The sequence below is a fragment of the Danio rerio genome, chromosome 20 (genome assembly GCF_049306965.1).
Source record: "Danio rerio strain Tuebingen ecotype United States chromosome 20, GRCz12tu, whole genome shotgun sequence".
Lineage (NCBI taxonomy): Eukaryota > Metazoa > Chordata > Actinopteri > Cypriniformes > Danionidae > Danio > Danio rerio.
Genome location: NC_133195.1, coordinates 3,073,363 through 3,098,576, shown reverse-complemented (window position 1 = coordinate 3,098,576; position 25,214 = coordinate 3,073,363). Strand labels below are relative to the sequence as shown.

The window sequence follows — 25,214 nt, the reverse complement described above, 5'->3', positions numbered from 1 at the left end:
AGTCTGCAGAACTCAATCCAATAGAGCACCTTTGGGATGTGGTGGAACGGGAGATTCGCATTATGGATGTGCAGCCGCTGTGTGATGCTATCGTGTCAATATGGACCAAAATCTCTGAGGAATATTTCCAATACTTTGTTGAATCTCTGCCACGAATGATTAAGGCAGTTCTGAAGGCAAAAGGTGTACCTAATAAAAGTGACCGTTGTATAATGTACACACAGTATAATACACTTTTCTAAAGCTTTAAAAACTAGAATTTACTAAACACATTAATGTGGGCTATATGCTGAAATACGCAAATACTGAAGCGACATGGCAGATTTCCACAATGAAATTCTACATTTGAGTTTTGTTTGTGAGATATGTTGAAGATTGTGATGGAGAAACTCAGTCCTGTAAGATGCTGTTCTAAAATACTCTTAAATATAACAGCACTTCCCTGCAGAAAAATCCAGCTTAAACCAGCCTAGGCTGGTTGGCTGGTTTTAGCTGGTTGACCAGGGTGGTTTTAGAGGGGTTTTGGCCACTTCCAGGCTGGTTTCCAGCCATTTACAGCCTGGTCTTAGCTGGTCTGGCTGGAAAGTGACCAGCTAAAACCATTTAAAACCAACTTGACATTCCTGGTTTAAGCTGGATATCCTGGTTTTGGCTGTGCTCCCAGCCTGGCTAGGCTGGTCAAGCTGGTTTTAGCTGGTCATCTCCCAGCCTGAACAGCTAAAACCAGGCTGGAAATGGCTGAAAACCAGCCTGGAAGTGGCCAAAACCCCTCTAAAACCAGGCTTGTCGACCAGCTAAAACCAGCCAACCAGCCTAGGCTGGTTTAAGCTGGATTTTTTTTTAGCAGGGTTGCTTCATTTATTTATTTACTACAGTGTTTATTCGTCAAGTACCGCTTATATTTAACATGTAATGAACTGCAGTAACTTTAGGAGCAAGAAGAAACCTCAGAGTCAAGTTTATTAAGGAAAAAACACGCTGGTGACTCCTGTACAGAATCTCCGACGTCATTCCCTGCGACTCTTCTCAACGCGCACGCGCAGTGTCTGTCCGGCGCGTGTTGATGAAGTAGATGCGACATGGCGGTGTTGTTGGAAACAACGTTAGGGGATATTGTGATTGATTTATACACAGAGGAGAGACCGAAAGGTAAATAATGATAATATCAGTGGTGGACCAACGATTTAAACATGGTTGCACTGTATTTAAGATTATTTGATGCAATAGCCAGAAACAATGTGAGAAATATAAGACCGCTGCAACTTTGAGTTCTTGATCAAAAATGAGTAATAATTATTATAACAGGTGGTAATTGTGTGTCCATTCCAAGCAGTTTGGTTATTATATAATAAAAAATAAGCCTAGGCTGGTTGGCTGGTTTTAGCTGGTCGGCCAGTCTGGTTTTGGAGGGGTTTTGGCCATTTCCACCCTGGTCTTAGCTGGTCAGGCTGAAAAATGACCAGCTAAAACCAGCTTGACCAGCCTGGTTTAAGCTGGTTTTGGCTGGGCTCCCAGCCTGGCTAGGCTGGTGAAGCTGGTTTTAGCTGGTCATCTCCCACCAGGCTGGAAATGGCTGGAAACCAGCCTGGAAGTTGCCAAAAACCCCTCTAAAACCAGCCTGGTCGACCAGCTAAGACCAGCCAGCCAGCCTAGGCTGGTTAAAGCTGTTTTTATCAGTAGGGATAATAGTTTAGGGCTTAAATTTGTGTGATTTAAACTTGATGTTAAAGTATAAAGTGCTTTTATATTCACAATTTTGGACTTTCTCCTTAATAAAATATAATTTTAGAAAATTATCATTTGCAAATTCTCAATAGGGAATGCCCCCAATGACTATAAAAGTATAACACTGTTCACAGTAGAGCTGTTTTGAAGTCATACTTGCATATGATTAGACCGAATAGTCAAAGTTACCATGGTAAACAATATAGTGACCGAGTCACAAGTTATCACTGAACAAATGTGCGAATATGAAACCCACTTACCTGAATGAAAATGGATTGTACTTATTAGTCCCGCTATTATGGGATGTTTTGATTCAAAGTGTTTTTCTAAATTATTAACTAAATGAATGTTCCTCTAATTTGCAGCCTCGCTGAACTTCCTGAAACTGTGCAAAATCAAATATTACAACTATTGTCTGATTCACAATGTTCAGGTAAGACATCTTTCATTCTGTCTGCACCTAAAGAGACAGTTCACCCAAAAAAAAAAAGAAAATTCTGTCATCATTTACTTTTCTTCTGTTGAATGCAAATGAAAGTTATTTTGCTGAAAGCTGGAAACTTGTAACCATTGACTCCTGTAGTATTTGTTTATCTACTGTGGAAATCAACGTTTACAGGATTTCAGCTTTCATCAAAATATCTTCTTCCGTGTTCAACCATGACATGAGGGTGAGTAAATAATGTGTAAATTAAAATTTTTGAGTGAACAGTTCCTTTTAAGAGATGTTTTTTTTTCTTATCTTAATTATTTTAGGTTTATGTTTTAGTTCCACTTCTTTAAAACCTGCTATTAAGGATAAAGCAAGTGTTTTTCTTATGGGAGGTGAAGGTTTGAGTTGTGAATGTTTTCAAAATCGCGTAAGACGAAGGTGAAATTAGATTATGGAATTTATTGCAGGTATCACTGAAATTAGATTCATTTACTGTATGATTTGTTAATGATCATTGCTGTCGTCAGTGAATGTTGTTGCATCTGTTCTTCAGAGAGATTTCATCATTCAGACGGGCGACCCCACTGGCACGGGCCGAGGAGGAGAGTCTGTGTTCTGGTAGGAACGAGCGCTTCTTGAGGATGCACAATATTGGGGGAAAAATAACTGACTAGGCAAGGGCCGGTATACGATTCTGACAGTATGATAACCCAGGATAAAAATATGGTTTTGCGGTATTGTGATTACTTCTCTAAAATATATTCTTTTTGAATGTCCGGGTAAAAAACAAAAACTTTTTTCCCTTTAAAACACAATAAATCTTATTTTAAGAAACATTTAAATATTTTGGAACAGTAGCCTAAACATGTCCGGCTAAATAAATCAAATTAATTATTGACTTCTGCTGTCTTCATTCATTTCAAAAACAATTTAAAACAGCATCTTTGGATATCTTTTATGCTGGAGATACTGTTGTCCTAAAAAAAAGTAAAGCAAAAGAGAAACTTTCACTTTATGTATTTAAATATTTTTAATTTTATATACTTTAAATATTTGTGTGTGTGTGTGTGTGTGTGTGTGCGTGTGCGCTAATTGAAGATGCATTGTATGATGGTACTGGTTTATTTGTTTCTAGTAAACTGTATGGCGATCAGGCACGCTTCTTTGAGTCTGAGAAAATGCCAAGGATCAAGCACAGAAAGAAAGGGACCGTGTCTATGGTGAACAACGGCAGTGACCAGCACGGCTCTCAGGTACACTGCACACAAATCAGTCAACCTTTAATCAGTCCACAAGCTCAGGCTGATCTCAATGGAAATTTCCTTATTTGTTTTTTGAAATGTTCCCTTCATCTCAGGGACATGAGCTACTATTAAAATCCTAAAACACACAACAAAAACTGGACTTGATTTAGTTGCCTTAAAAGTCATCATTGTTCAGGTCCACATTAAAAATGAATATGACAAGAGAATAAAAAGCATCCGCTGCATAAAACGCATGCCAGAGTAGTTGGTGGTTCATTCCGCTGTGACGACCATTGATAAATTAGAGACTAAGTCAAAGAATAAACAAATGAATAATTGAATGAATGTCTCTAATTAGTGAACGCAGTATAAATCTGAATGTTTTACATTTTTATAATGGCCTGGATCTAGAGCACAAAGCAAAGTGGAACAAACATTCTATATCTAGGCCATACACACACACACACACACACACACACACACAACCTGCAACAGAAAACTTTTTTTAGACATTGGCAAAAAAAATCTACAAAACTGGCATAACTCAAAATAAAATACTAAAGCAAATGATCTATATGGAACAAGCATGGCCACACACTCAGACGTACAGCTGTTTTAGCTGTTTTTTATTTTGTGTTGGTTTTATTTGCTGTTTTATTTAACTTTCATTACTTGTTGTAAAAAATCATAATGACCTGCAGATGGCAGCAGTTTAATTACTAAAATATGAGCCACTATCCAGAAAGCTTTTACATTGAGTTGGTTCAGAAAGCTGGTAGGTTCATAAGCCAAATTATAGTGTAGTTGCAAGTTTATGGAGTAAATGGGAAAAAGTTTATTATATAAAAATCACATTTCCTCATGTGATATCTCTGTAAAAGTCTGGGGGATGAACCAGAGGGTGATTTACCTTTTTTAATAAATGAATGAATTTATTTAATTATTATTATTATTATTATTATGCATTTTTTTCTGGGCCAATCAAAGGTTAAAGGAAATTTCCAATTGTTTTGTAAATAGGCTCATTTTACAGTAGGGCTGCCACAAAACACTAATTTATAGATTAAATTATTTATAGAATAACTAATTTATAGATTAGATCTAAAAGATTAATTTTATTTAAACAGTTGTTAATTTTATATTAATAATCAACAAAACACCACGCAGACACAGTAATAATATCACATAAAATGATAATGAATTTCATTTATGAAATATGACAAAATAGATTACTTTTCAGTTTTAATGTGGAAGCTAGTTTGCTTTTTTGTAAACAAAATGCCTGAATATTTATTATTAAAAGTGAAAAACAAATAATCTATGGCAAGAGATATGCTAAATTGGGTACAAACCATCAGTGAATTAAATATTTTCTGTTTTATTTTATTTTTTTAAGGTAGAAATGATTTATCCTGGTGGTCCATTCTGCTAAAGCGACTGCTTTATATCCAGGGTTTCCACGGGGTCTTAAAAAGTAATAAATGTTAATAAATCAATTGTAAGAAAATGAAGGCCCATAAAAGGTGTTAAAAAGCCTTAATAGTGTTTTACGAGGCCTTAAATTTTATTCAAGCACTGTCCAAAGTGTTCAAGTGTGTAGTTAACTTAACATTTAGTGTAAGCTAATTCTACTCATTTGAAAAGAGTTTTGAACTCAGTTAATTAAATACCTCATTACTTCAACTTAAATAGAGTAAGTTCACAGTACTCATATAGACTAGATTTTTAACTCAAATGGTTTGTAGCAATCGGTTTCCTCAAACGGTTTGAGTTGCCCTAACTTATTGGGTTTTACAGTACTCAGTTGGTTTGAGTTCTCTTCATTTATTGGGTTTTGCTTCGTTTACTCAAATGGAGTAAGTTCACAGTACTCATTAGGATTAGTTTTGGAACTTAAATGGTTTGTTGCAATTAGTTTCCTCAAACGGTTTGAGTTACCTTAACTTTTTTACAATGTAGATTTATTTTCCTCTTAATATTAACAACAGCGTGCTCGATCTACGCGATTGGTTCAGGCCTGCTAAGCTCCTCCATCTGGGTGATGTGACATACAGTAAATTGCAACCAACGTGGGAAGGTGATGTGACGCTCTTCACATGTACAGAAACCAAAGAGTGAAACAGACGGCAAAATAGGAAAATGCAAGTTTGCGTACTCCTGGTTGGAGAAAGACAAGTTTAAACAGCCTGCCGGTAAAACCATGTAATTTGTTTTTTCAAGCTTTGTTTCTTTCGAGCTTATCTGAGTTCTGTTGCACGATTGTGCTCCTTTTATTTATTTAACTACAGCTGTTTATTAGCAACTGTTCATTAAGTTAAAGGTTTGATACTGATTAGAACTTGAAGTGGCGACGAGGCCTTAAATTATTCTGAGAAGGTCTTTAAAAAGTCTTAAAAAGGAAGTGACATTTTCTTTAGGATTCCTGCAAATACCCTGAGATCTTAAGGAATAAGCTGAAGCACAGCCATCGAGTGCTGCTTAACATGTTTTCGCTTAGAAACAAAAATAAACTACTGCTATTAGTAATCTGTCAGGCTTCTGCTTATTAATTTCATTATCTGCAGATGATAAAATCAGATGATAGCCTACATGAGTACGAGGCCAGACAACCAAAGATTATGATTTACACACCGTGACTCTTTTTAATCTCTTTTCTTATTTACATTTACATTTAGTCATTTAGCAGATGCTTTTATCCAAAGCGACTTACAAATGAGGACAAGGAAGCAATTTACACAACTATAAGAGCAACAATGAATAAGTGCTATAGGCAAGTTTCAGGTATGTAAAGTCTAAGAAGGAAAGTATTAGTATTAGTTTTTTTTTTTTTTTTTTTGGGGTACAGTTGGTGTGATATCCAGAGAGCCAATTGCAGATTAGGAAGTGAAGTGGAGACTAAATAGTTGAGTTTTTAGTGGTTTCTTGAAGACAGCGATTGACTCTGCTGTTCTGATGCAGTTAGGGAGTTCATTCCACCAACTGGGCAGATTGAGCGTTCGCGAAAGTGATTTCTTCCCTCTTTGGGATGGAACCACGAGGCGACGTTCATTCACAGAACGCAAGTTTCTGGGGGGCACATACATCTGCAGAAGTGAGAGCAGATAAAAAGGAGCAAAGCCAGAAGTCGCTTTGTAAGCAAACATCAGAGCTTTGAATTTGATGCGAGCAGCAACTGGCAGCCAGTGCAAACGGATGAGCAGCGGAGTGACATGTGCTCGTTTAGGTTCATTAAAGACCACTCGTGCTGCTGCGTTCTGGAGCAGTTGAAGAGGCTTGATAGAGTTAGCTATTTTTAGCAAGATGCTAACTGTCTAATCAGAAATTCAATGATTTATGCTAAGCTAAGCTAAAACCGCCCCCACCAGACCTGAAGAATGGCTGAACGGATAAGAGCATGGTAAAACTCAACTGCTAAACTCTAGAGAAGATGAGCCTATTCCAAAAGAAGTGGAGTGTTCCTTTAATACACAGTCAGGGATTAGATCTGAGAGTTTTTCTTTTCTGTTTGCTCCTAGTTTCTGATCACCACAGGAGAGAATGTGGATTATTTAGATGGCGTTCACACAGTGTTCGGAGAGGTCACGGAGGGTATGGACGTGCTCGCTAAAATCAACGAGACCTTTGTAGACAACGACTTCATCCCCTTCCAGGACATCAGGTAGGAAAAAAGTGTTTAGAGAGAGATTGACTAACTTTAAATTAATATATATATATACAGTTGAAGTTATTAGCCCCTCTAAATTATTAGAGCGCTTGTTTATTTTTTCCCCAATTTCTGTTTAACGTAGAGCAGATTTTTTCAGCACATTTCTAAACATAATCATTTTAATAACTCATCTCTAATAACTGATTTATTTAATCTTTGACATGATTACATTAAATAATATTTTACTAGATATTTTTCAAGACACTTCTATACAGCTTAAAGTGACATTTAAAGGCTTCACTAGGTTAATTAGATTTACTAGGCAGGTTAGGGTAATTAGGCAAGTTGTTGTATAACGATGGTTTGTTCTGTAGACTATCAGAAAAAAATTAGCTTAAAGGGGCTAATAATTTTGTCCTTAAAATGGTGCTTAAAAAAAATTATAGGTTGGAGGAAGTTTAAAATTTTTAATTTAATTAATTAATTTATTTTTAATTTTTTTTCTGTAAATTTATTTTAATTTTATTTTCATTTTTATTAATATTAATATATTTTTTATTTAATGCATTTCCTTTTCATAAATTTTTTTTATTAATATTTAAAATAAAATTAAAACTGCTTTTATTCTAGCCGAAATAAAACAAATAAGAATTTCTCCAGCAGAAAAAATATTATCAGACATGCTGTGGAAATTTCCTTTCTCTGTTAAACATCATTGGGAAATATTTAAAAGAGAAAAAAAAAATCAAAAGGGGGCTAATACTGACTTCGACTGTGTATATATATATATATATATATATGTCTCTGTTAGTATATGACTTCTAATATGCAGAATCAATGATGATGCATTGCATGATACATGCGCATGAATGATTATTTCCAATAATCAGTGTAAGGGCTTATCATCACAATATAAGGTTTGCATGTCACGAGCAAAGGTTTTAATCCCGTTTACAAGCAAATTCCATTACTCAAATTATTCCATGGGAATTGTGGGGAATTAGATCATTTTCAGAAAATCTTACATATGTACGGTCTGGACAAATGTGCTTTATTTAGGTACTTGCAAACCAGGACCTACTTTAACAGTGAGATTAGATGTCTGGAGAATCATCCCCCCAACTTAATCGATTTAGTTATTGACGTCTGTAAGGACAAAGATTTATTCCTCCATCAAATCCACCAAGGAGCACTCAACAAATGACATCAGACTAAAATGGGAGAGAAAATCCAACCTAGTTATCTCAGAGGAAGACTGGTTGAATATCTGCTCTGTACAGGCAACTTCTTTCAGCTCTGGTATGTGGTGAGATTTTTGCTGGAGGAATCTTACCAGATACTTTATAACCTTCAAGTTAACATGGTTGCAAACACGAGAGAAGGAGAGGGGACAGTGCTGGAGGAAATGTGGGGAAGACCTAGCAAACCATTTTCACATATTTTGGAGTTGCCCAGCATATAGTCTCATATAGTTTTGTGCTGTTGTTGTTACAGGATTAATCACACAGTGATTCTGGATGACCCGTTTGATGATCCAGCAGGCCTGCCGGTTCCGGACCGCTCACCTGAGCCCACCAAACAGCAGCTGGATGTAAGTAACTTCATTTAATGTGCCTAGCCTAGAGCCCTGTTTGCTGTTAAAAACCAGCCTAGAACGCCACCTGTTGTTAAAACTATCCTAGAGTGCCGTCTGCTGTTAAAACTAGCCTAGAGCGCCGTCTGCTGTTCAAACTAGCCTAGAGCGCCGTCTGCTGTTCAAACTAGCCTAGAGCGCCGTCTGCTGTTCAAACTAGCCTTGGGCGCCGTTTGCTGTTCAAACTAGCCTAGGGCGGCGTCTGCTGTTCAAACTAGCCTAGAGCGCCGTCTGCTGTTCAAACTAGCCTAGAGCGCCGTCTGCTGTTCAAACTAGCCTAGAGCGCCGTCTGCTGTTAAACACCAGCCTAGAGCGCCGTCTGCTGTTCAAACTAGCCAAGAGCGCCGTCTGCTGTTCAAACTAGCCTAGAGCGCCGTCTGCTGTTCAAACTAGCCTAGAGCGTCGTCTGCTGTTCAAACTAGCCTAGAGCGCAGTCTGCTGTTCAAACTAGCCTAGAGCGCCGTCTGCTGTTCAAACTAGCCTAGAGCGCCGTCTGCTGTTCAAACTAGCCTAGAGCGCCGTGTGCTGTTTAAACTAGCCTAGGGCGCCGTCTGCTGTTCAAACTAGCCTAGAGCGCCGTGTGCTGTTTAAAGTAGCCTAGAGCACCGTCTGCTGTTCAAATTAGCCTGTTCAAACATGTTTGGAAGAAGCAGAGGATGAGGAACAGATAACAGAATAAACAGTTTTGGGTGAACTGTCTCTTTAAAGAGCTGTAGATGATGATGTTCAGTGAGTGATCCGTGTTTGGCCATGTTTCAGAGCGGTCGTATTGGAGCTGATGAGGCCATTAATGATGACGAGGGCAAAGATCCTGAAGAGCTGGACGAACTGATAAAGGACAAGGAAGCAAAGACTCAAGCCATTTTACTAGAGATGGTACGTGTCTTCGCTTGCACATTAACATCTCCAGTAAATAAATACACCTCTGGAAGCTGCTCTTGATGAACGTGTGAGGGCTTATGTGTGTTTCCTACTGAAAGGTGGGAGATCTTCCAGATGCCGACATCAAACCTCCAGAAAACGTGCTGTTTGTGTGTAAACTCAATCCTGTGACTACAGATGAAGATCTGGAGATCATCTTCTCTCGCTTTGGCCTCATTAAATGGTGAGATGGCACATTTCCTGCTGCATTACTTCCACTGATAATGAGACCCTCATACTTTGTCGATTAGGGCTTGCAACCTAAAACGAATCGGGGCTTTATTTTGCGCATCATTTCCTCATAGCAAATTAACGGTAAGAGAGGGTTTTAATATGCAGTTGCTATGGAAATCTTCAGGTTGACGTCAACAGAAGATGCACCACTCCAAACACAGAAGCAGACGCTCAGGCTTTGATTGAAGATGACCAAAACAAACACATTTTTTTTCAGTGAATTAATTATTCACCTCAAGAATAGCACTGTGAGCTATCTTTAAGGTAAAATAAACAGCGTAAAGTTGGATTTCAAGGGGACTTTAAGGTAGTACGTGAGTTTAGGTAGTGGGTAGGCTTAGGAAAGTAGAATAATGTTATGAAGATTATGTACTTGTAAAGCATTAATAAAGAGCCAGTATCTGTATTGTAGATTATTATATGATTGCAGATATCTGCATTATATGATTATTATATTATTATATAATTATATCCTGGTAAGAAGCCAATATTACATGTCTTTACATCTGCAGGAGTCGATCTATTAACTGGCTATTAAACTTTTAAACTAAGCACTTATCTAAATCTTATCTGGTGGTGTGTTTACTGTTTCACAAGTCTGTGATCGAGCATTAAATATTATTTTTTGCATATGATAAATATTGTCTAATGCCTAAATATTGATGGTAAACAATCATATTTCCGCCTTTTTCACAGATTTTTAATGTATAACGAGTTTTATTTTGCATTATTATTATTATGCATCCTTTTATTTATTCTGTTATATTTTTTAAATTGAGAGTGAGAGACTCTAAGGGCTGGGTTGCCAGGTTCAAGAATATTTGCCCCTTTTGATTTATTCAATTAATTAGCTTTTATTATATTTTGAGATGTATAGAAAAAGAGACACTGAGGGCAGGTTTGCCAGATCCAAGAATATGTTCACCCTTTAGTTAATTTTGTTTAATAGATTCTATTATATTTCGAGATGGATAGAAACACACTGAGAGCAGGGTTGCCAGGTCCCAGAAATGTTCCTGCAAAATAACAACTCAAAATCCACCAAAAATCGAAAAGTTGCCGAATGCAAAACAAACCAGTCATAATTGTTGTGAACTGATGTGTATACATGACTTGAGAGCTGAATACAACTATTAGAAAATAACTTTAAAGTTGCCATTAAAGTTGTGGAAATGCTAAATCATAAAAATTTGTCTCAGTCTGGAGTGTAAAAAAATATACTCGTAATGTCCGCAACATCACCTGTAGGTTTTTGAAAGGTGCAAATGAAGCTACAAGTGGGCAGGGCCTACCTCCACCATCTTGTCATCGTGCTGACCGTGCATTACTCCAGGGTTACTGAAAATGTCACTCAAGGGGCCATCCCTTAATTATGCAGAATTTTAAGGCTTAATATAAGTTAAATGAATGAGTTATTAAAAATTCACCCACTCACATTTGTCATGAAGGGCAATATTACCTATAAATATCAAAATTATTTATTTGTATGAGGCTATAAACATTTTTTTCTGTTGTGAAGTTGCTCTGTTTTGGAGCCGGCCCCCAGTGGCCAGTCAATGAATTGCAGTTTCAGTTAGTTTCATATTACTTGAGCGGGAGGTTTCCACTAGGTTTTGATGCATTGATGAAAATTATAAAGTATTTTTAAGAAACATCAGGAAATCTTTGCTGATTCAAATGATTTTGGCATTAAAGATAATGCGTCATTTTGACCCATTCATTGTATTTTCGGCTATTGGCAAAAATACACCCGTGCAACATGAGACTAGTTTTGTGCTCCAGAGTCACATTCATCTTCTCTGATAACCTCATAAACCTTCTTATAGATAGTTAATTTTTTTTTTCTCTCTTCTCTTCTGTGAGCACTAGTATCAGTCTGAAACGAAGCAGCACTGGCTGAGGCTTTAACCTGAAACACGCTCTGCTCGTACCGTTTTAGCAGTAGGCAGTATGCATGTATGTATAGCACACGCAGTATTTTCTGAATGCACGGAATGCCCAGATGACCTCGCTGAGACTGTGTTATACACTGTGGGAGAAGGCATCCCATAATGCAACGAGACTTTCCATTTCAGATATGACAGATGAACTGGATTATAATATCTGCAGTGTTTCAAGCTCACAGCATGACATTGCATTAAAATGGTTTTGATTTTTGACTCGGGATTTTGCTAACTGGATTGATCATGCTGCGTGAAGAAGTCATACAACAATAAAACCTGCATACACACACACACAGTGCTCTGCATAACTTTTTTTTTATCCACTTCTCAGTGAATATAGGCCATGTATTTTGGTGCATTTAAACAACACAGATTTATTAAACGGATATATTTATTAAAATAATTTTTTTGTCACCAAACATATTTCGAAATTGAAAGATGATACAATTAAATTCAAGCAAAATATTGCAAAACAAAAAAATTACAACCTACAAAATTTTTTAATTATTTTGCTTCTCTTGATTTTTCCCCTTTTTAAAATTTGTATTTAATATTTTTCTATAACACATATATTTGGCTTTACTAGTAATTGCAATTGTAATTTTCATTAAATGCAGGCACCAAAACAGATTGTCTAGTCTTTGAGGTGTTAATTATTAATCTCCTGGCTTTAATCTAATATGTCGATGTTTACTTGCAGCTGTGAGATCATCAGAGACTGGAAAACTGGAGAATCTCTGTGCTACGCCTTCATAGAGTTTGAAAAGGTTTGTAAAGTCTCCAGTGAAAGTTAGTTCATGTCTGCAAGCACTGAACACGTAAATGCTAACAAACTCACTCTAACAGGACATGTTAAACTTTTCTGTTTTAAAGGTTACCTATCTATTTTCTCTCGCTTTATACACTCTTTGACTACCGTTTCTGTTACTGCTTTTACTGATTAATCTGGTAGTTTTGTTTTGTAAAAATGTAAATATCAGTCACAAGTGAGCACATCATGCAGTTCATCTTTGCAAAATTGTTAAAATTCAGCCACATTGAATAGTTTTTGAGCATGGACTGTCTTTTTAAGGTCATTCCACAGCAACTCAGTTAGATTCAGGTCAGGACTTTGACTAGGCCACTCCTAAGTCTTCATTTTGTTTTTCGTAAGCGAATCAGAAGTGGACTTTACACTTTTTCCACACAGGGCTATGATTTTAGCTTTCCTTTAATAATAAAAATCTTTGTTTAATAAAAACCGCATGATGTGTTTACTTATTTTGACGAATGTTTAAATTAGTTTCATGACCTGAAACATTAAAGTTTGATAGACATGCAGAAAAATCAGAAATCAGAAAGGGGGAAACACTTTTACACAACATTGTATAATATAAAGGAATTATAACAAGTTAGGGCGAGGCAGTGGCGCAGTAGGTAGTGCTGTCGCCTCACAGCAAGAAGGTCGCTGGTTCAAACCTCGGCTCATGTGGCGTTTCTGTGTGGAGTTTGCATGTTCTCCCTGCCTTCGCGTGGGTTTCATCCGGGTGCTCCGGTTTCCCCCACAGTCCAAAGACATGCGGTACAGGTGAATTGGGTAGGCTAAATTGTCCTTAGTGTATGAGTGTGTGTGTGTGAATGTGTGTGTGGATGTTTCCCAGAGATGGGTTGCGGCTGGAAGGGCATCCGCTGTGTAAAAACTTGCTGGATAAGTTGGCGGTTCTTCCGCTGTGGCGACCCACAGATTAATAAAGGGACCAAGCCGACAAGAAAATGAATGAATAACAAGTTATTTAGTTATATACTGGATATATATTTTAGTGAAGTATATTCACATATACACATTTTATTTAACAGTAATTATCGATATTTCTGTGTTTTGTGCAGTTGTAAGCAGGAGACATCTTCTCAATGACACACATCATCAAAAAGCATGTTTAGCTTCAATCTGTCTCATTATAAGCCTAGAAGAACTAAACTACAACTGTTAGCATTAAGAAAGTCTTTGGTTAAAGTACAACAGAGCCTGATCAAACCCATTTTGTAGTGAGCTCACATCTTTAACTCTTTCCCTGCCATCTGCATTCAGGTGGTGATAAAACATATCATAAACACATCATTATAGAGTAAAATGCTTTGTTTTAGGGTGCTTTCACACTAGCGCTTTTGGTCCGCACCCGGGTTCGTTTGACATCATAGTACGGTACGTTTATCTAGTGTAAACGTGTCTTCTGAACTCAGGTGCGCACCCGTGAACTGTACCCGAGTCCACCTGAAAGAGGTGGTCTGGGGTACGATTCATGCGTACTCTGGTACAGTTCACTTCTGATGTGAATGCAATCGTACCAAATCACAGACGTGAACCGCCAACTGTACAATAAACTATCGTTTTCACAATGTTCGTACGTGTTTGTGTGTGTGTGTCACGTTTTGTACCTTGGTGACACTCGCGGGACTGAGCCAGGGCAAACACAATAATACACAGTGATGTCTGCTTGTCTCTCCGCAAGCATACCGGGGTTCAGAAGAAAAAAAGACAGTGTGAACACAAACCAACCGAGGAGGTGGCAGGGGGAGACAATCGAACTTGGGTACGGTTCAGGCAAATGAACCAAGTGTGAAAGCACCCTAAAAGCAGAGGCTTGGTTCTTTGATAAATAATATGGTTATATATTATTTATAGCCATATACATTTATATATGTCAAATTTCAGGTGAAAATCATCAAAAATGCTGACGGTGGCTGTTCTTCATCATAAACAATAGAATGTTAATGCTTGTCTTATCAGATTTGGTAGTGTTACCAGCGCAATCTCCATAAATGTAGTGCAGAAAATTCACAGAATCGCAGTCTGGAGCCCTGGTAGACTTCTGCCAGCTATAGGTTTATAGTTTTATCTTGCATATTATTTACCATTTTTGTATAACATTATTAGCTGAACACATCTTTATTTGACCTCAGAGCATATCAGCTTCTGGAACCGGATACTTAGTGAGTCATTGTGGAATAATGAATGCTTTTGTATGTATTTGCTAAGGAGGAGGACTGTGAAAAGGCGTACTTCAAAATGGACAATGTCCTGATAGATGACCGCCGCATTCATGTGGACTTCAGCCAGTCTGTCTCTAAGATCAAGTGGAAAGGCAAAGGTGAGACCGTCCCTGTTTATTAGACACACTATCCCATTAATTGCACTGCTGTTTATTTGCTGGTGACGATTCTCCCCAAAAACGTTGTCATTATTTACTCGCGCTTCACTTTATCTAGACCTGTGTGAGTTTCTTTCTTCTGTTGAACACAAAAGAAGATTTATTCTGGAAAAAAACACAGCCGTTATCTTGCATTGTATATTTTATTCCTACTATGGGTGTCAATGGCTGCTTTTTTCCAACATTATTTAGAATAATTTGCTTTGTGTTTAACAAAATGTGAAAGAGTTTTTGAAAATGTGGTAAATTTATTCACAATTAAAAAGCTGAGAAATCACATGTACATCAGTGTTCACAGCCTTTTGCGTGAAGCTCTAAATTAAGCTCAGGTACATGCTGTTTCCACTGATCATTCTTGAGATGTTTCAGCAGCTTCATTGGAGTTCAGCTGTGGTCAATTCAGTTGATTGGACATGATTTAAAAAGGCGTACACCTGTCTATATAAGATCCCAGGGTTGACAGTGCATGTCAAAGCACAAACCAAGCATGAAGACAAAGGAATTGTCTGTAGACCTCCGAGACAGGATTGTCTCGAGGCACAAGGATGGGGAAGGTTACAGAAACATTTCTGCTGCTCTGAAGGTTACAATGAGCACAGCGGCCTCCATCATCCGAAAGTGGAAGTTGTTTAACCACCAGGACTCTTCCTAGAGCTGGCCGGCCATCTAAGCTGAGTGATCAGGGAGAAGGGCCTTAGTCAGAGAGGTGATCAATAACCCAATGGTCACTTTGTCTGAGATCCAGCGTTCTTCTGTGGAGAGAGGAGAACCTTACAGAAGGACAACCATCTGTGCAGCAATCCACCAATTAGGCCTGTATGGTAGAGGGGCCAGACGGAAGACACTCCCCACCTGGAATCTGCCAAAAGGCATCTGAAGGACTCTCAGACCATAAGAAACTAAACTCTCTGGTCTGATGAGATTAAAATTGAACTCTTTGGAGTAAACGCCAGGTGTTGCGTTTGGAGAAAACCAGGCACCACTCAACACCAGGCTAATACCACCCCTACGGTGAGGCATGGTATTTGGCAGCATCATGCTGTAGGGATGTTTTTCAGCAACAGGAACTGGAAGACTAGTCAGGATAGAGGGAAAGATGAATGCAGCGATGTACAGAGACATCCTGAATGAAAACCTGCTTCAGAGTGCTCTTGACCTCAGACTGAGGCGACGGTTTATCTTCCAGCAGGACAGTGACTCAAAGCACACCGCTAAAACATCAATGGAGTGGCTTCACAACAACTCGGTGAATGTCCTTGAGTGGCCCAGCCAGAGCCCAGACCTAAATCCTATTGAACATCTCTGGAGATCTGAAAATGGCTGGACACCGTTGCTTCCCATCCAACCTGATAGAGCTTGAGAGGTGCTGCAAAGAGGAACGGGCAGAAATTCCCAAAGACAGGTGTGCGAAGCTTGTAGCCTCATATTCAGAAAGACTTGAGGCTGTAATCGCTGCCAAAGGTGCATCAACAAAGTATTAAGCAAAGGCTGTGAATACTGATGATTGTGTGTAGAATGTTGAGGAAGTCAATGAATTTAATCAATTTTGGAGTGAGGCTGTAACAAACAAATGTGGAAAAAAGTGAATCTCTATCAATACTTTCCGGATGCACTGTATCACAGACAGTTTGTTAGATGACCCCCAAACTCTGAATTTAATCTACAGCACACTGTCAAGATAAGCATCATGATATGTTGATGCTTCTACTAGTAAGGTGTCTGGCCTATTTATCACATTTTGAGGATCAATTCGAGGACACCAGAATACTTAAACAGATCATGCTGCCCTATGCTGAAGAGGAAATGTTCTTTTATATGAGTATTTCAACAAGAAAAGTGACCCCAAACACGCCAGTAAGCATGCAGCGTCTTGGTTTCTGATCAGCTAGACCAAGGGTGTCCAAACTCAGTCCTGGAGGGCCCGTTTCCTGCATAGTTTAGCTCAAACTTCCTCCAACACACCTGCCTGGAAGTCTAGTATACCTAGAAAGAGCTGGATTAGTTGGTCAGGTGTGTTTGATTGGGGTTGGAACTAAAATATGCAGAACATTGGCCCTACAGGACCGAGTTTGGACACCACTGAGCTAGACTAACATTATGGAGTGGCCAGCCCAATGTCCAAACCTTAACCCAAGAAATGCAGATGAATTGTGGTTTGTTGTGCAATCATGCACCTGTTCAAAAAAGCCAGGAGTTTAGGAAAGCTAAATCTTCAAGCATTTTTCAGTTAGTATTTGCTTTTTTACAGAAAATGCACAATGCTGCTTTTTAAAAGCCTAATATTTGATTTTCTTCACTTCCTGTAAAGTAATAATATTTGTAACCGATTGTTTTCTTCGTGCTTTGATTAAGAATGGAATGTTTTGTGTTCCCAATGTATATATTGGATGAACAGTGGTTTTATTACCAGTTTCTCTTCTCATCTTCAGGTGGGAAGTACACCAAAGATGATTTTAAGGCCTACGAGAAAGACCTGGACAACAAAGCCAAACTGGCTTTAAAAGACAAAGTGAAAAGCAAGCAAGAGTATCCTTCTGAAAACACGTTCACATTTTACTGGCTGCATTGATTTTTACAGATTTTTGCTTTTTTTTACCAATTTGCATTTGTTGAATTCTCAGCAGATTTACTGAAGTGCTGGTTTGTTTGAATCATGAATCATTTACTTAAAGGGACAGTTCACCCAAAAACGAAAACCTTCTCTTATTCTGCTCACCCACAGGTCATCTAGGTGATTTTTTTCTTTAGAAGAACAGTAAAGAAGATTTTAGCTGAAACTGATGTCCTGTTAAAAGCTTTCGCTTTATTTTTATTTATTTATTTTTAGTTTTATCAGTTGCTGAAATTTAGGAATTGCATAACAAAGACTGTATCATGCACTCTGATTAATTTAGAGTGAAACCAGAAGAGGGGGCGACATGGTGGCTTAGTGGTTAGCACTGTCGTCTCACAGCAAAAAGGTCGCTGGTTTCCTGGCTGGGTCAGTGGACATTTCTATATGGAGTTTGCATGTTCTCCCTTTGTTGGCGTGCTCCAGTTTCCCCCACAGTCCAAACATATGCACTATGAGGGAACTGATGAACTAAATTGGCCGTAGTGTATGAGTGTGTATGTGTGTTTCCCAGTACTGGGTTGCAGCTGGAAGGGCATTCGCTGTGCCAAACATATGCTGGAATATTTGGCAGTTCATTTTGCTGTGGCGACCCCAGATTAATAAAGGGACTAAGCCGAAAAGAAAATGAATGAAAGAAACCAGGAGGAATATATTAGGAATGTAAAGGCCAGAAATGCTTCTTAACGGTTTTCTAAAGCTCACGGTATGAGCTTCTCCTAGATGAGGATGAGGATGACGGAAGAAAAGACGATAGAGAGAAACGAGAGCGGAAACGCCATTCGGACAGCGAGAGGACCAAGGACAAAAGATCTAAGGTACATATGTATATGTATATGTATATGTATGTATGTGTGTATATGTATGTATGTATGTATGTATGTATATATATATATATATATATATATATATATATATATATATATATATATATATATATATATATATATATATGTGTGTGTGTGTCTGTATATATATACAGTGGGGATCGAAAGTTTGGGCACCCCAGGTAAAAATTTGTATTAATGTGCATAAAGAAGCCAAGGAAAGATGGAAAAATCTCCAGAAGGCATCAAATTACAGATTAGACATTCTTTTAATATGTCAAAAAAGTTAGATTTTATTTCCATCATTTACTCTTTCAAAATAACAGAAAACAAAAAAATGCCGTCTGCAAAAGTTTGGGAACCCTGCAGAGTTTATAGCATGCACTGCCCCCTTTGGCAAGTATCACAGCTTGTAAACGCTTTTTGTAGCCAGTCAAGAGTCTTTCAATTCTTGTTTGAGGTATCTTTGCCCATTCTTTCTTACAAAAGTCTTCCAGTTCTTTGAGATTTCTGGGCTGTCTGTCATGCACTGCTCTTTAAAGGTCTATCCATAAATTTTCAATAATGTTGAGGTCAGGAGATTGTGAAGGCCATGGCAAAACCTTCAGTTTACATCTCTTGATGTAATCCATTGTGGATTTTGAGGTGTGTTTAGGATCATTATCCATTTGTAGGAGCCATCCTCTCTTTAACTTTAGCTTTTTTACAGGTGGCATCAAGTTACCATCCAAAATTTGCTGAAATTTTATTGAATTCATTTCTCTTTCTACTCGTGAAATGTTCCCTGTGCCACTGGCTGCAATAAAAGCCCAAAGCATGACTGAACCACCTCCATGCTTAACAGTTGGACAGAGGTTTTTTTCATTAAATTCTGTGCCCTTTCTTCTCCAAACGTACCTTTGCTCATTCCGGCCAAAAAGTTCTATTTTAACCTCATCGGTCCACAGAACTTGTTTCCAAAATGTATCAGGCTTGTCTATATGTTCATTTGCAAAGTTCAAACGCTGTTTTTTTGTGGTGAGGACGTAAAAGAGGTTTTCTTTTGATGACTCCATGAAGACCATATTTGTACAAGTATCTGTTTATAGTGGAATAGTGTACCACAGTTCCAGTGTCTGCCAGATCTTTCTGGAGGGATTGTGCAGTCAAACGGGGGTTTTGACTTGTTTTTCTCACAATCCTGCGAGCTGTTCTGTCTGATATTTTTCTTGGTCTTCCAGATCTTGCTTTAACTTCAACTGTTCCTGATGACTGCCATTTCTTAATTACATTCCGTACAGATGATATTGGCATCTGAATACGCTTTGCTATCTTCTTATAGCCTTTTCCCTTTTTTGTGAGCATCAACTATTTTCAGTTTCAGTTATCTAGACAACTGCTTAGAAGAACCCATGATGCTGATTGTTGGGGCAAGGTCAGATGAGTTGGATGAGTTTGGGCATTTAAAACCTTTAAGATTGACATCACTTGGTCTTTGCTGACGATGATTGAGAACAATCCATGACACTGTCAGGTCTCAGATTTCCCAAGGGGGCAGTGCATGCTATAAACTCTGCAGGGTGCCCAAACTTTTGCAGACGCCATTTTTTTGTTTTCTGTTATTTTGAAAGTGTAAATGATGGAAATAAAATCTAACTTTTTTGACATATTAAAGGAATGTCTAATCTGTAATTTGATGCCTTTTGAAGATTTTTCCATCTTTCCTTGGCTTCTTTACGCACATTACTACAAATTTTTACCTGGGGTGCCTAAACTTTCGATCCCCACTGTATATATATATATATATATATATATATATATATATATATATATATATATATGCAGACATACATACATGCATACATACATATATATATATATATATATATATATATATATGTATGTATGTGTGTGTGTGTGTGTGTGTGTGTGTGTGTGTGTATATATATTTATATATATATATGTATGTATATGTATATATATGTATGTATATGTATGTATGTATGTATATATATATATATATATATATATATATATATATATATATATATATATATATATATATATATATATATATATATATATATATATATATATATATATATATATATTGGTTGTTAGACTGATCCTCAAAAGTCAGATGGGCTCCATCCATTTGTATAAGCAGAAAAGGTTCCGCTGTTTAAATAAAATAAATAAGATTTGGACCTTTAATATCCTCTGAGTGTTCAAGACTAGACATACAGACTGTGTTATGTTAGACTGAAGGCTGCACTCAAATCCATCAGCACGAGTTCCCGGAATCAACAGATAATAAAAGGTCATTTGCCAGTCGGAGAGACTGAGAGAAGATTCTGCACCAAGGGTATAGAATTGGCATAGACCGAGGCGACAAGTCCCCACCAATTACTGAAATGTCCCTACCAACAATCTAATCCACTTCAAAATAAAGTAATGCTCCGTCAACTCTTAACCTACACATGCACCAAGTCAAGTTCACTACGAGTTCACCGTAATACTATAAGCCAAGGCAGTGCAATTCATTAAACTCAGTTTTGATTTTGGCCTCCATGATTATAAAAAAACAATAATCGGGATAAAACAGTTCAATTGGGTCACACACGTCTCTAAATATCTCTACACTCATACCTCCTCAAAGCCCGACTGCAGTAAACTCATGTAAATAGACTGCTGCAGCGCGGGCCGAGATTGTTATTTGTATTATGAGGTGTTTATTTTATATTATTAAGTGCTTTAATCGTGTTTTTAAAAGCGGGAACTAGTGCTGTACTGCATGCGCTAGAAATCTATGACCCCACTAATGTCAAGGGCAATTGTCATGCAATGTTCTGTCTCCTAAAACCAGACTGAAATCAGTCAAAGATTCCATGATAACTGAACATGAACTTCCTTGAAAGGATGCTTGGAAATTGCCAAATATTAGAAAATCTACACGAATTTACCCATCTACGAGCGCTGGTGTGTATTTTCCTGTTTTAATTTAGCTATGTATTGTTTTCAAGTGCATTGGACTGGTGATATTTTTTTAATTTTTTAAAATCTCTGTATTTTCAATATGGTAAATTTGTTAAGAAGCTAAAAACTTTAGTTCTGTCTTCTCTTTTGTGTCTCTTTTTTTATTCTTTCTACCTCCTGTTGTTCAGGATCGTGATGAGAGTCGTAGAGAGAAAGACAGAAGCAGACAGCGCTCACGCTCCAGAGACCGAGAGAGACAGAAGGACAAACAGAGAGAGCGAGGCAGAGACCGAGACGGAGATCACAAACGCCACAGACGAGAGCGCAGCCGCAGCCCCAAGAGATCCAGACACTGAAGATGAGCAGAGAAACTCTAACTGAGGACAAACTAACATCATCATCATCATCATCATCATCATCATTATTATCTGACGTGAACAAACTATTACAGTTTGTAAACAGTTAACAGGTCAGTTCACCCAAACATCAACATTCTGGCAGCATTTACTCACCATATACTAAAACTGTCTGAGTTTCAAAAAAGAAGATATTTTGAAGAATGCTGGAAACCTGTAATCATTGACTTCAGTAGTATTTGTGTTTTCTACTATGAATGTCAGTGGTTACGGGTTTCCAGCATTCTTCAAAATATCTTCTTTTGTGGTCAACAGAAGAAAGAAACTCAAAGGTTCCCGGCTGAAAAATCCAGCTTAAAGCAGCCTAGGCTGGTTGGCTGGTTTTAGCTGGTCGACCAGGCTGGTTTTAGAGGGGTTTTGGCCATTTCCAGGCTGGTTTCCAGCCATTTCCAGCCTGGTCTTAGCTGGTTAGGCTGGAAGATGACCAGCTAAAACCAGCTTGACCAGTCTAGCCAAGCTGGGAGTCCAGCCAAAAGCAGCTATATCCAGCTTAAACCAGGCTGGTCAAGCTGGTTTTAGCTGGATTTGGCTGGTCATTTTCCAGCCTGACCATTTAAGACCAGCCTGGAAACGGCCAAAACCCCTCTAAAACCAGGCTGGTCAACCAGCTAAAACCAGCCAACCAGCCTAGGCTGGTTTAAGCTGGATTTTTTAGCAGGGTTTGGAACCATTGGAAAGTAAACAGAGTAAATGTTCATTGTTGGACTATCCATTTAAGTTTACCAGTTTGCGAACTTAAGCAGCATGTCTGTGATATACATGTCAACATGTTGGGCGACACAAATATAGGGATTTAGAGTGCAGATGGCAGCCATGTGTGTGTGTGCGCGCGCGCGCGTGTGAGAGAGAACATTCAGAGTACTATCATTCTGAGTAAGACCTGTTGCTGTTTATTTTTTATTATTTTCTAAATTGCAATATAAAAATGCATTTTGTAAGTGTGTCGAACACTTAGTCTCATTTCTAAAACACCACTGGGTTAGCAGAAGTCCAAATGGAGCAGGATGGTAGTCAAAACATGCTGTTGATTGGAGAAATCCTTCCCTTAACTGTTTTCAATAAAGAATGATTTGTAACATTGCTAATAGTTTGCTTATTTAACATCTAACATGTCACCAGCCCACATGCGGGGGACATTATTCAGTATTTATTTCTTTTGTCTAAACTTGATCTCATCTTAACAACCTATATATACAGTTGAATTCAGAATTATTAGCCCCCCTGTATATTTTTTTCCCCCAATTTCTTATTAACGTAGAGCAGATTTTTTCAGCACATTTCTAATCATAATAGTTTTAATAACTCATCTCTAATAACTGATTTATTTTGTCTTTGCCATGATGACAGTAAATAGTATTTACTAGATGTTTTTCAAGACACTTCAGCTGAAAGTGACGTTAAAGGCTTAACTAGGTTAATTAGGTTAACTAGGTGATTAGGCTGGTTATTGTATAACGATGGTTTGTTCTGTAGACTATTGAATAGAAATATAGCTTAAAGGGGCTAATCATTTTGTCATTAAAATGGTTTATAAAAAATTTAAAACTGCTTTTATTCTAGCCGAAATAAAACAAATAAGACTTTCTCCAGAAGAAAAAATATTATCAGACATACTGTGAAAATTTCCTTGCTCTGTTAAACATCATTTGGGAAATATTTAAAAAAAGAAAGAAAAAAAAAATCAAAGGGGGGGCTAATAATTCTGACCAATTGTGTGTGTGTGTGTGTGTGTGTGTGTGTATGTATGTATATATATATATATATGTATGTGTGTGTGTGTGTATGTATGTATATATATATATATATATATATATATATGTGTGTGTGTGTGTGTGTGTGTGTGTATGTATGTATATACATATATGTGTGTGTGTGTATGTATGTATGTATGTATATATATATATATATATATATATATATATATATATATATATATATATATATATACACACACACACAAATATATATGTGGGGACACGTCCCCTCTGTCCATGCCAAATCTCTTCTTGAGTGTGCGTTCACCTTTAGGGAAGCGTTCTCTGGAAATCTCCTAAATCAGACCTCAGATCAGACTATTTGGTTTCTCAAGCCAAAATAAAACGGTTGACAGAAAGCAGTTGTGGTCAGCCTGGGATGTCTTGTAATCCAGTGGTTGTGAGTGGACTAATGTCTTGACATTTCAACAGATCTATTTCAGCAGTTTTAACTGAACTACATGAGCTGCTTGTACACACATACTTGCTCAAAGCCTACCAAGCGATCTTGCCAAGCGGCAGTTTGACCCTCTAAGGCAGGGGTCACCAATCTCGGTCCTGGAGAGCCGACGTCCCTGCAGGGTTTTGCTCCAACTTGCCTCAACACACCTGCCTGGGTGTTTCAAGTATACCAAGTAAGAGCTTGATTAGCCGTGTTAGATTGGGATTGGAGCTAAAATCTGCTGGACACAGGCCCTAAAGGAGCTAGTTTGGTGAACATTGCCCTAAGGCTTGTTTAACATCTTTCTTGTAATACAGATAATTGTATCTGTATGTAGCCTACACCAATAGTTCCCAACCTTTTTTTTTTGTGCCTGTGACCCCCTTTCCCCCGGAAAATACAGTAAGGCCCCCCTCCACATACCCCTTATATAAGTTTCAGTAGGTATGACAAAAAAAGTTTGTTTTCAAACAAACCTTATGTTTATTACTATATCTAGATATGTTTATGCACAAATAATAGCACCTTGCGGTATTGGGGATGAGTCGTCTGCAAATATCTTATTCATTTGGACAGCCTCATGCATTCATCAGCAAGAGCTTTGGCACAGGTAATGCACTGTGGCTAAGTCAGGGACATTTTGCTCCGTGAGAATGAAGTAACCCCATAGTTCAGCTAACTATCTTTGTATTTCCTGCATTTCGTGTTTATTGCTAGTATTGCTAGTGCTGTGACCCGAAATGTTTGGAGCTTCATCCCCATGGGTCCAGTCAAGCGGCAACCTCCCGCTCTCCCTCAGGAAGCCAATACGGAAGTAACTAAAACTGCAATTCATCCGAAATTCCGCTAGTCCTGGCCGCTCCTGGCTCCAAAACAGAGCAAATTTCAATTGAGCCCACTGTTAGAATGGCCAACTTTACAGCAGAAAAAAAGGTGTTTACAGCCTGATACAAAAAAGATTTTGGTTAATACAGCTAATATTACCCTTCATGACAACTGTGAGGGGGGGAATTTTTTTATAAATCATCCGTTTCCTTTATATTAAATTATATTAAGTTTGCATAATTAAGGGAGTGGCCACTTGAGTGACAGCTAGGTCTCGCTGCTCGCCAACACGTCACCTGAATCCTGCAGATTAGCCACTGAACTCGGCATATTTATCGTATTTCTGTGTTGTTTTATGTGGCTTTACACAGTCAACTGCCTTTTGCACTTGTTTCCTACAATTATCAGATGATATGG

At 38.0% G+C, this 25,214-nt stretch overlaps 1 protein-coding gene across 30 annotated transcripts; it reads left to right on the top strand.

Annotated features, from left to right (window-relative positions):
• The first annotated feature begins 1,052 nt into the window (after positions 1-1,052).
• On the top strand, positions 1,053-22,856 carry ppil4 (peptidylprolyl isomerase (cyclophilin)-like 4). 30 transcript variants are annotated; one of them, XR_012395524.1, is made up of 15 exons: positions 1,053-1,149; positions 2,091-2,158; positions 2,712-2,776; positions 3,294-3,411; positions 6,918-7,060; positions 8,543-8,639; positions 9,441-9,557; positions 9,662-9,786; positions 12,480-12,546; positions 14,796-14,907; positions 17,397-17,493; positions 18,279-18,396; positions 21,549-21,892; positions 21,998-22,055; positions 22,408-22,856. XR_012395524.1 is itself a non-coding variant. In NM_001128330.1 (13 exons), exons 1-13 carry the CDS (start codon positions 1,080-1,082, stop codon positions 21,714-21,716), a joined length of 1,365 nt encoding a protein of 454 aa, NP_001121802.1. In that variant the 5' UTR covers positions 1,053-1,079; the 3' UTR covers positions 21,717-22,856. The 30 variants fall into 30 exon arrangements, 2 of the variants coding, with proteins under 2 accessions (NP_001121802.1, XP_073788624.1); XR_012395527.1 differs by having other exon boundaries at positions 22,395-22,856; XR_012395517.1 differs by having other exon boundaries at positions 22,385-22,856.
• Positions 22,857-25,214: the final 2,358 nt, after the last annotated feature.

Excerpts from the sequence above, each read along its gene's own strand:
- ppil4 (NM_001128330.1), top strand. The coding sequence starts at position 1,080 with ATGGCGGTGTTGTTGGAAACAACGTTAGGGGATATTGTGATTGATTTA. Across the intron at positions 2,159-2,711 it reads GTCTGATTCACAATGTTCAG|AGAGATTTCATCATTCAGAC; the intron begins GTAAGACATCTT and ends TCTGTTCTTCAG. Across the intron at positions 14,908-17,396 it reads GATCAAGTGGAAAGGCAAAG|GTGGGAAGTACACCAAAGAT; the intron begins GTGAGACCGTCC and ends TCTCATCTTCAG.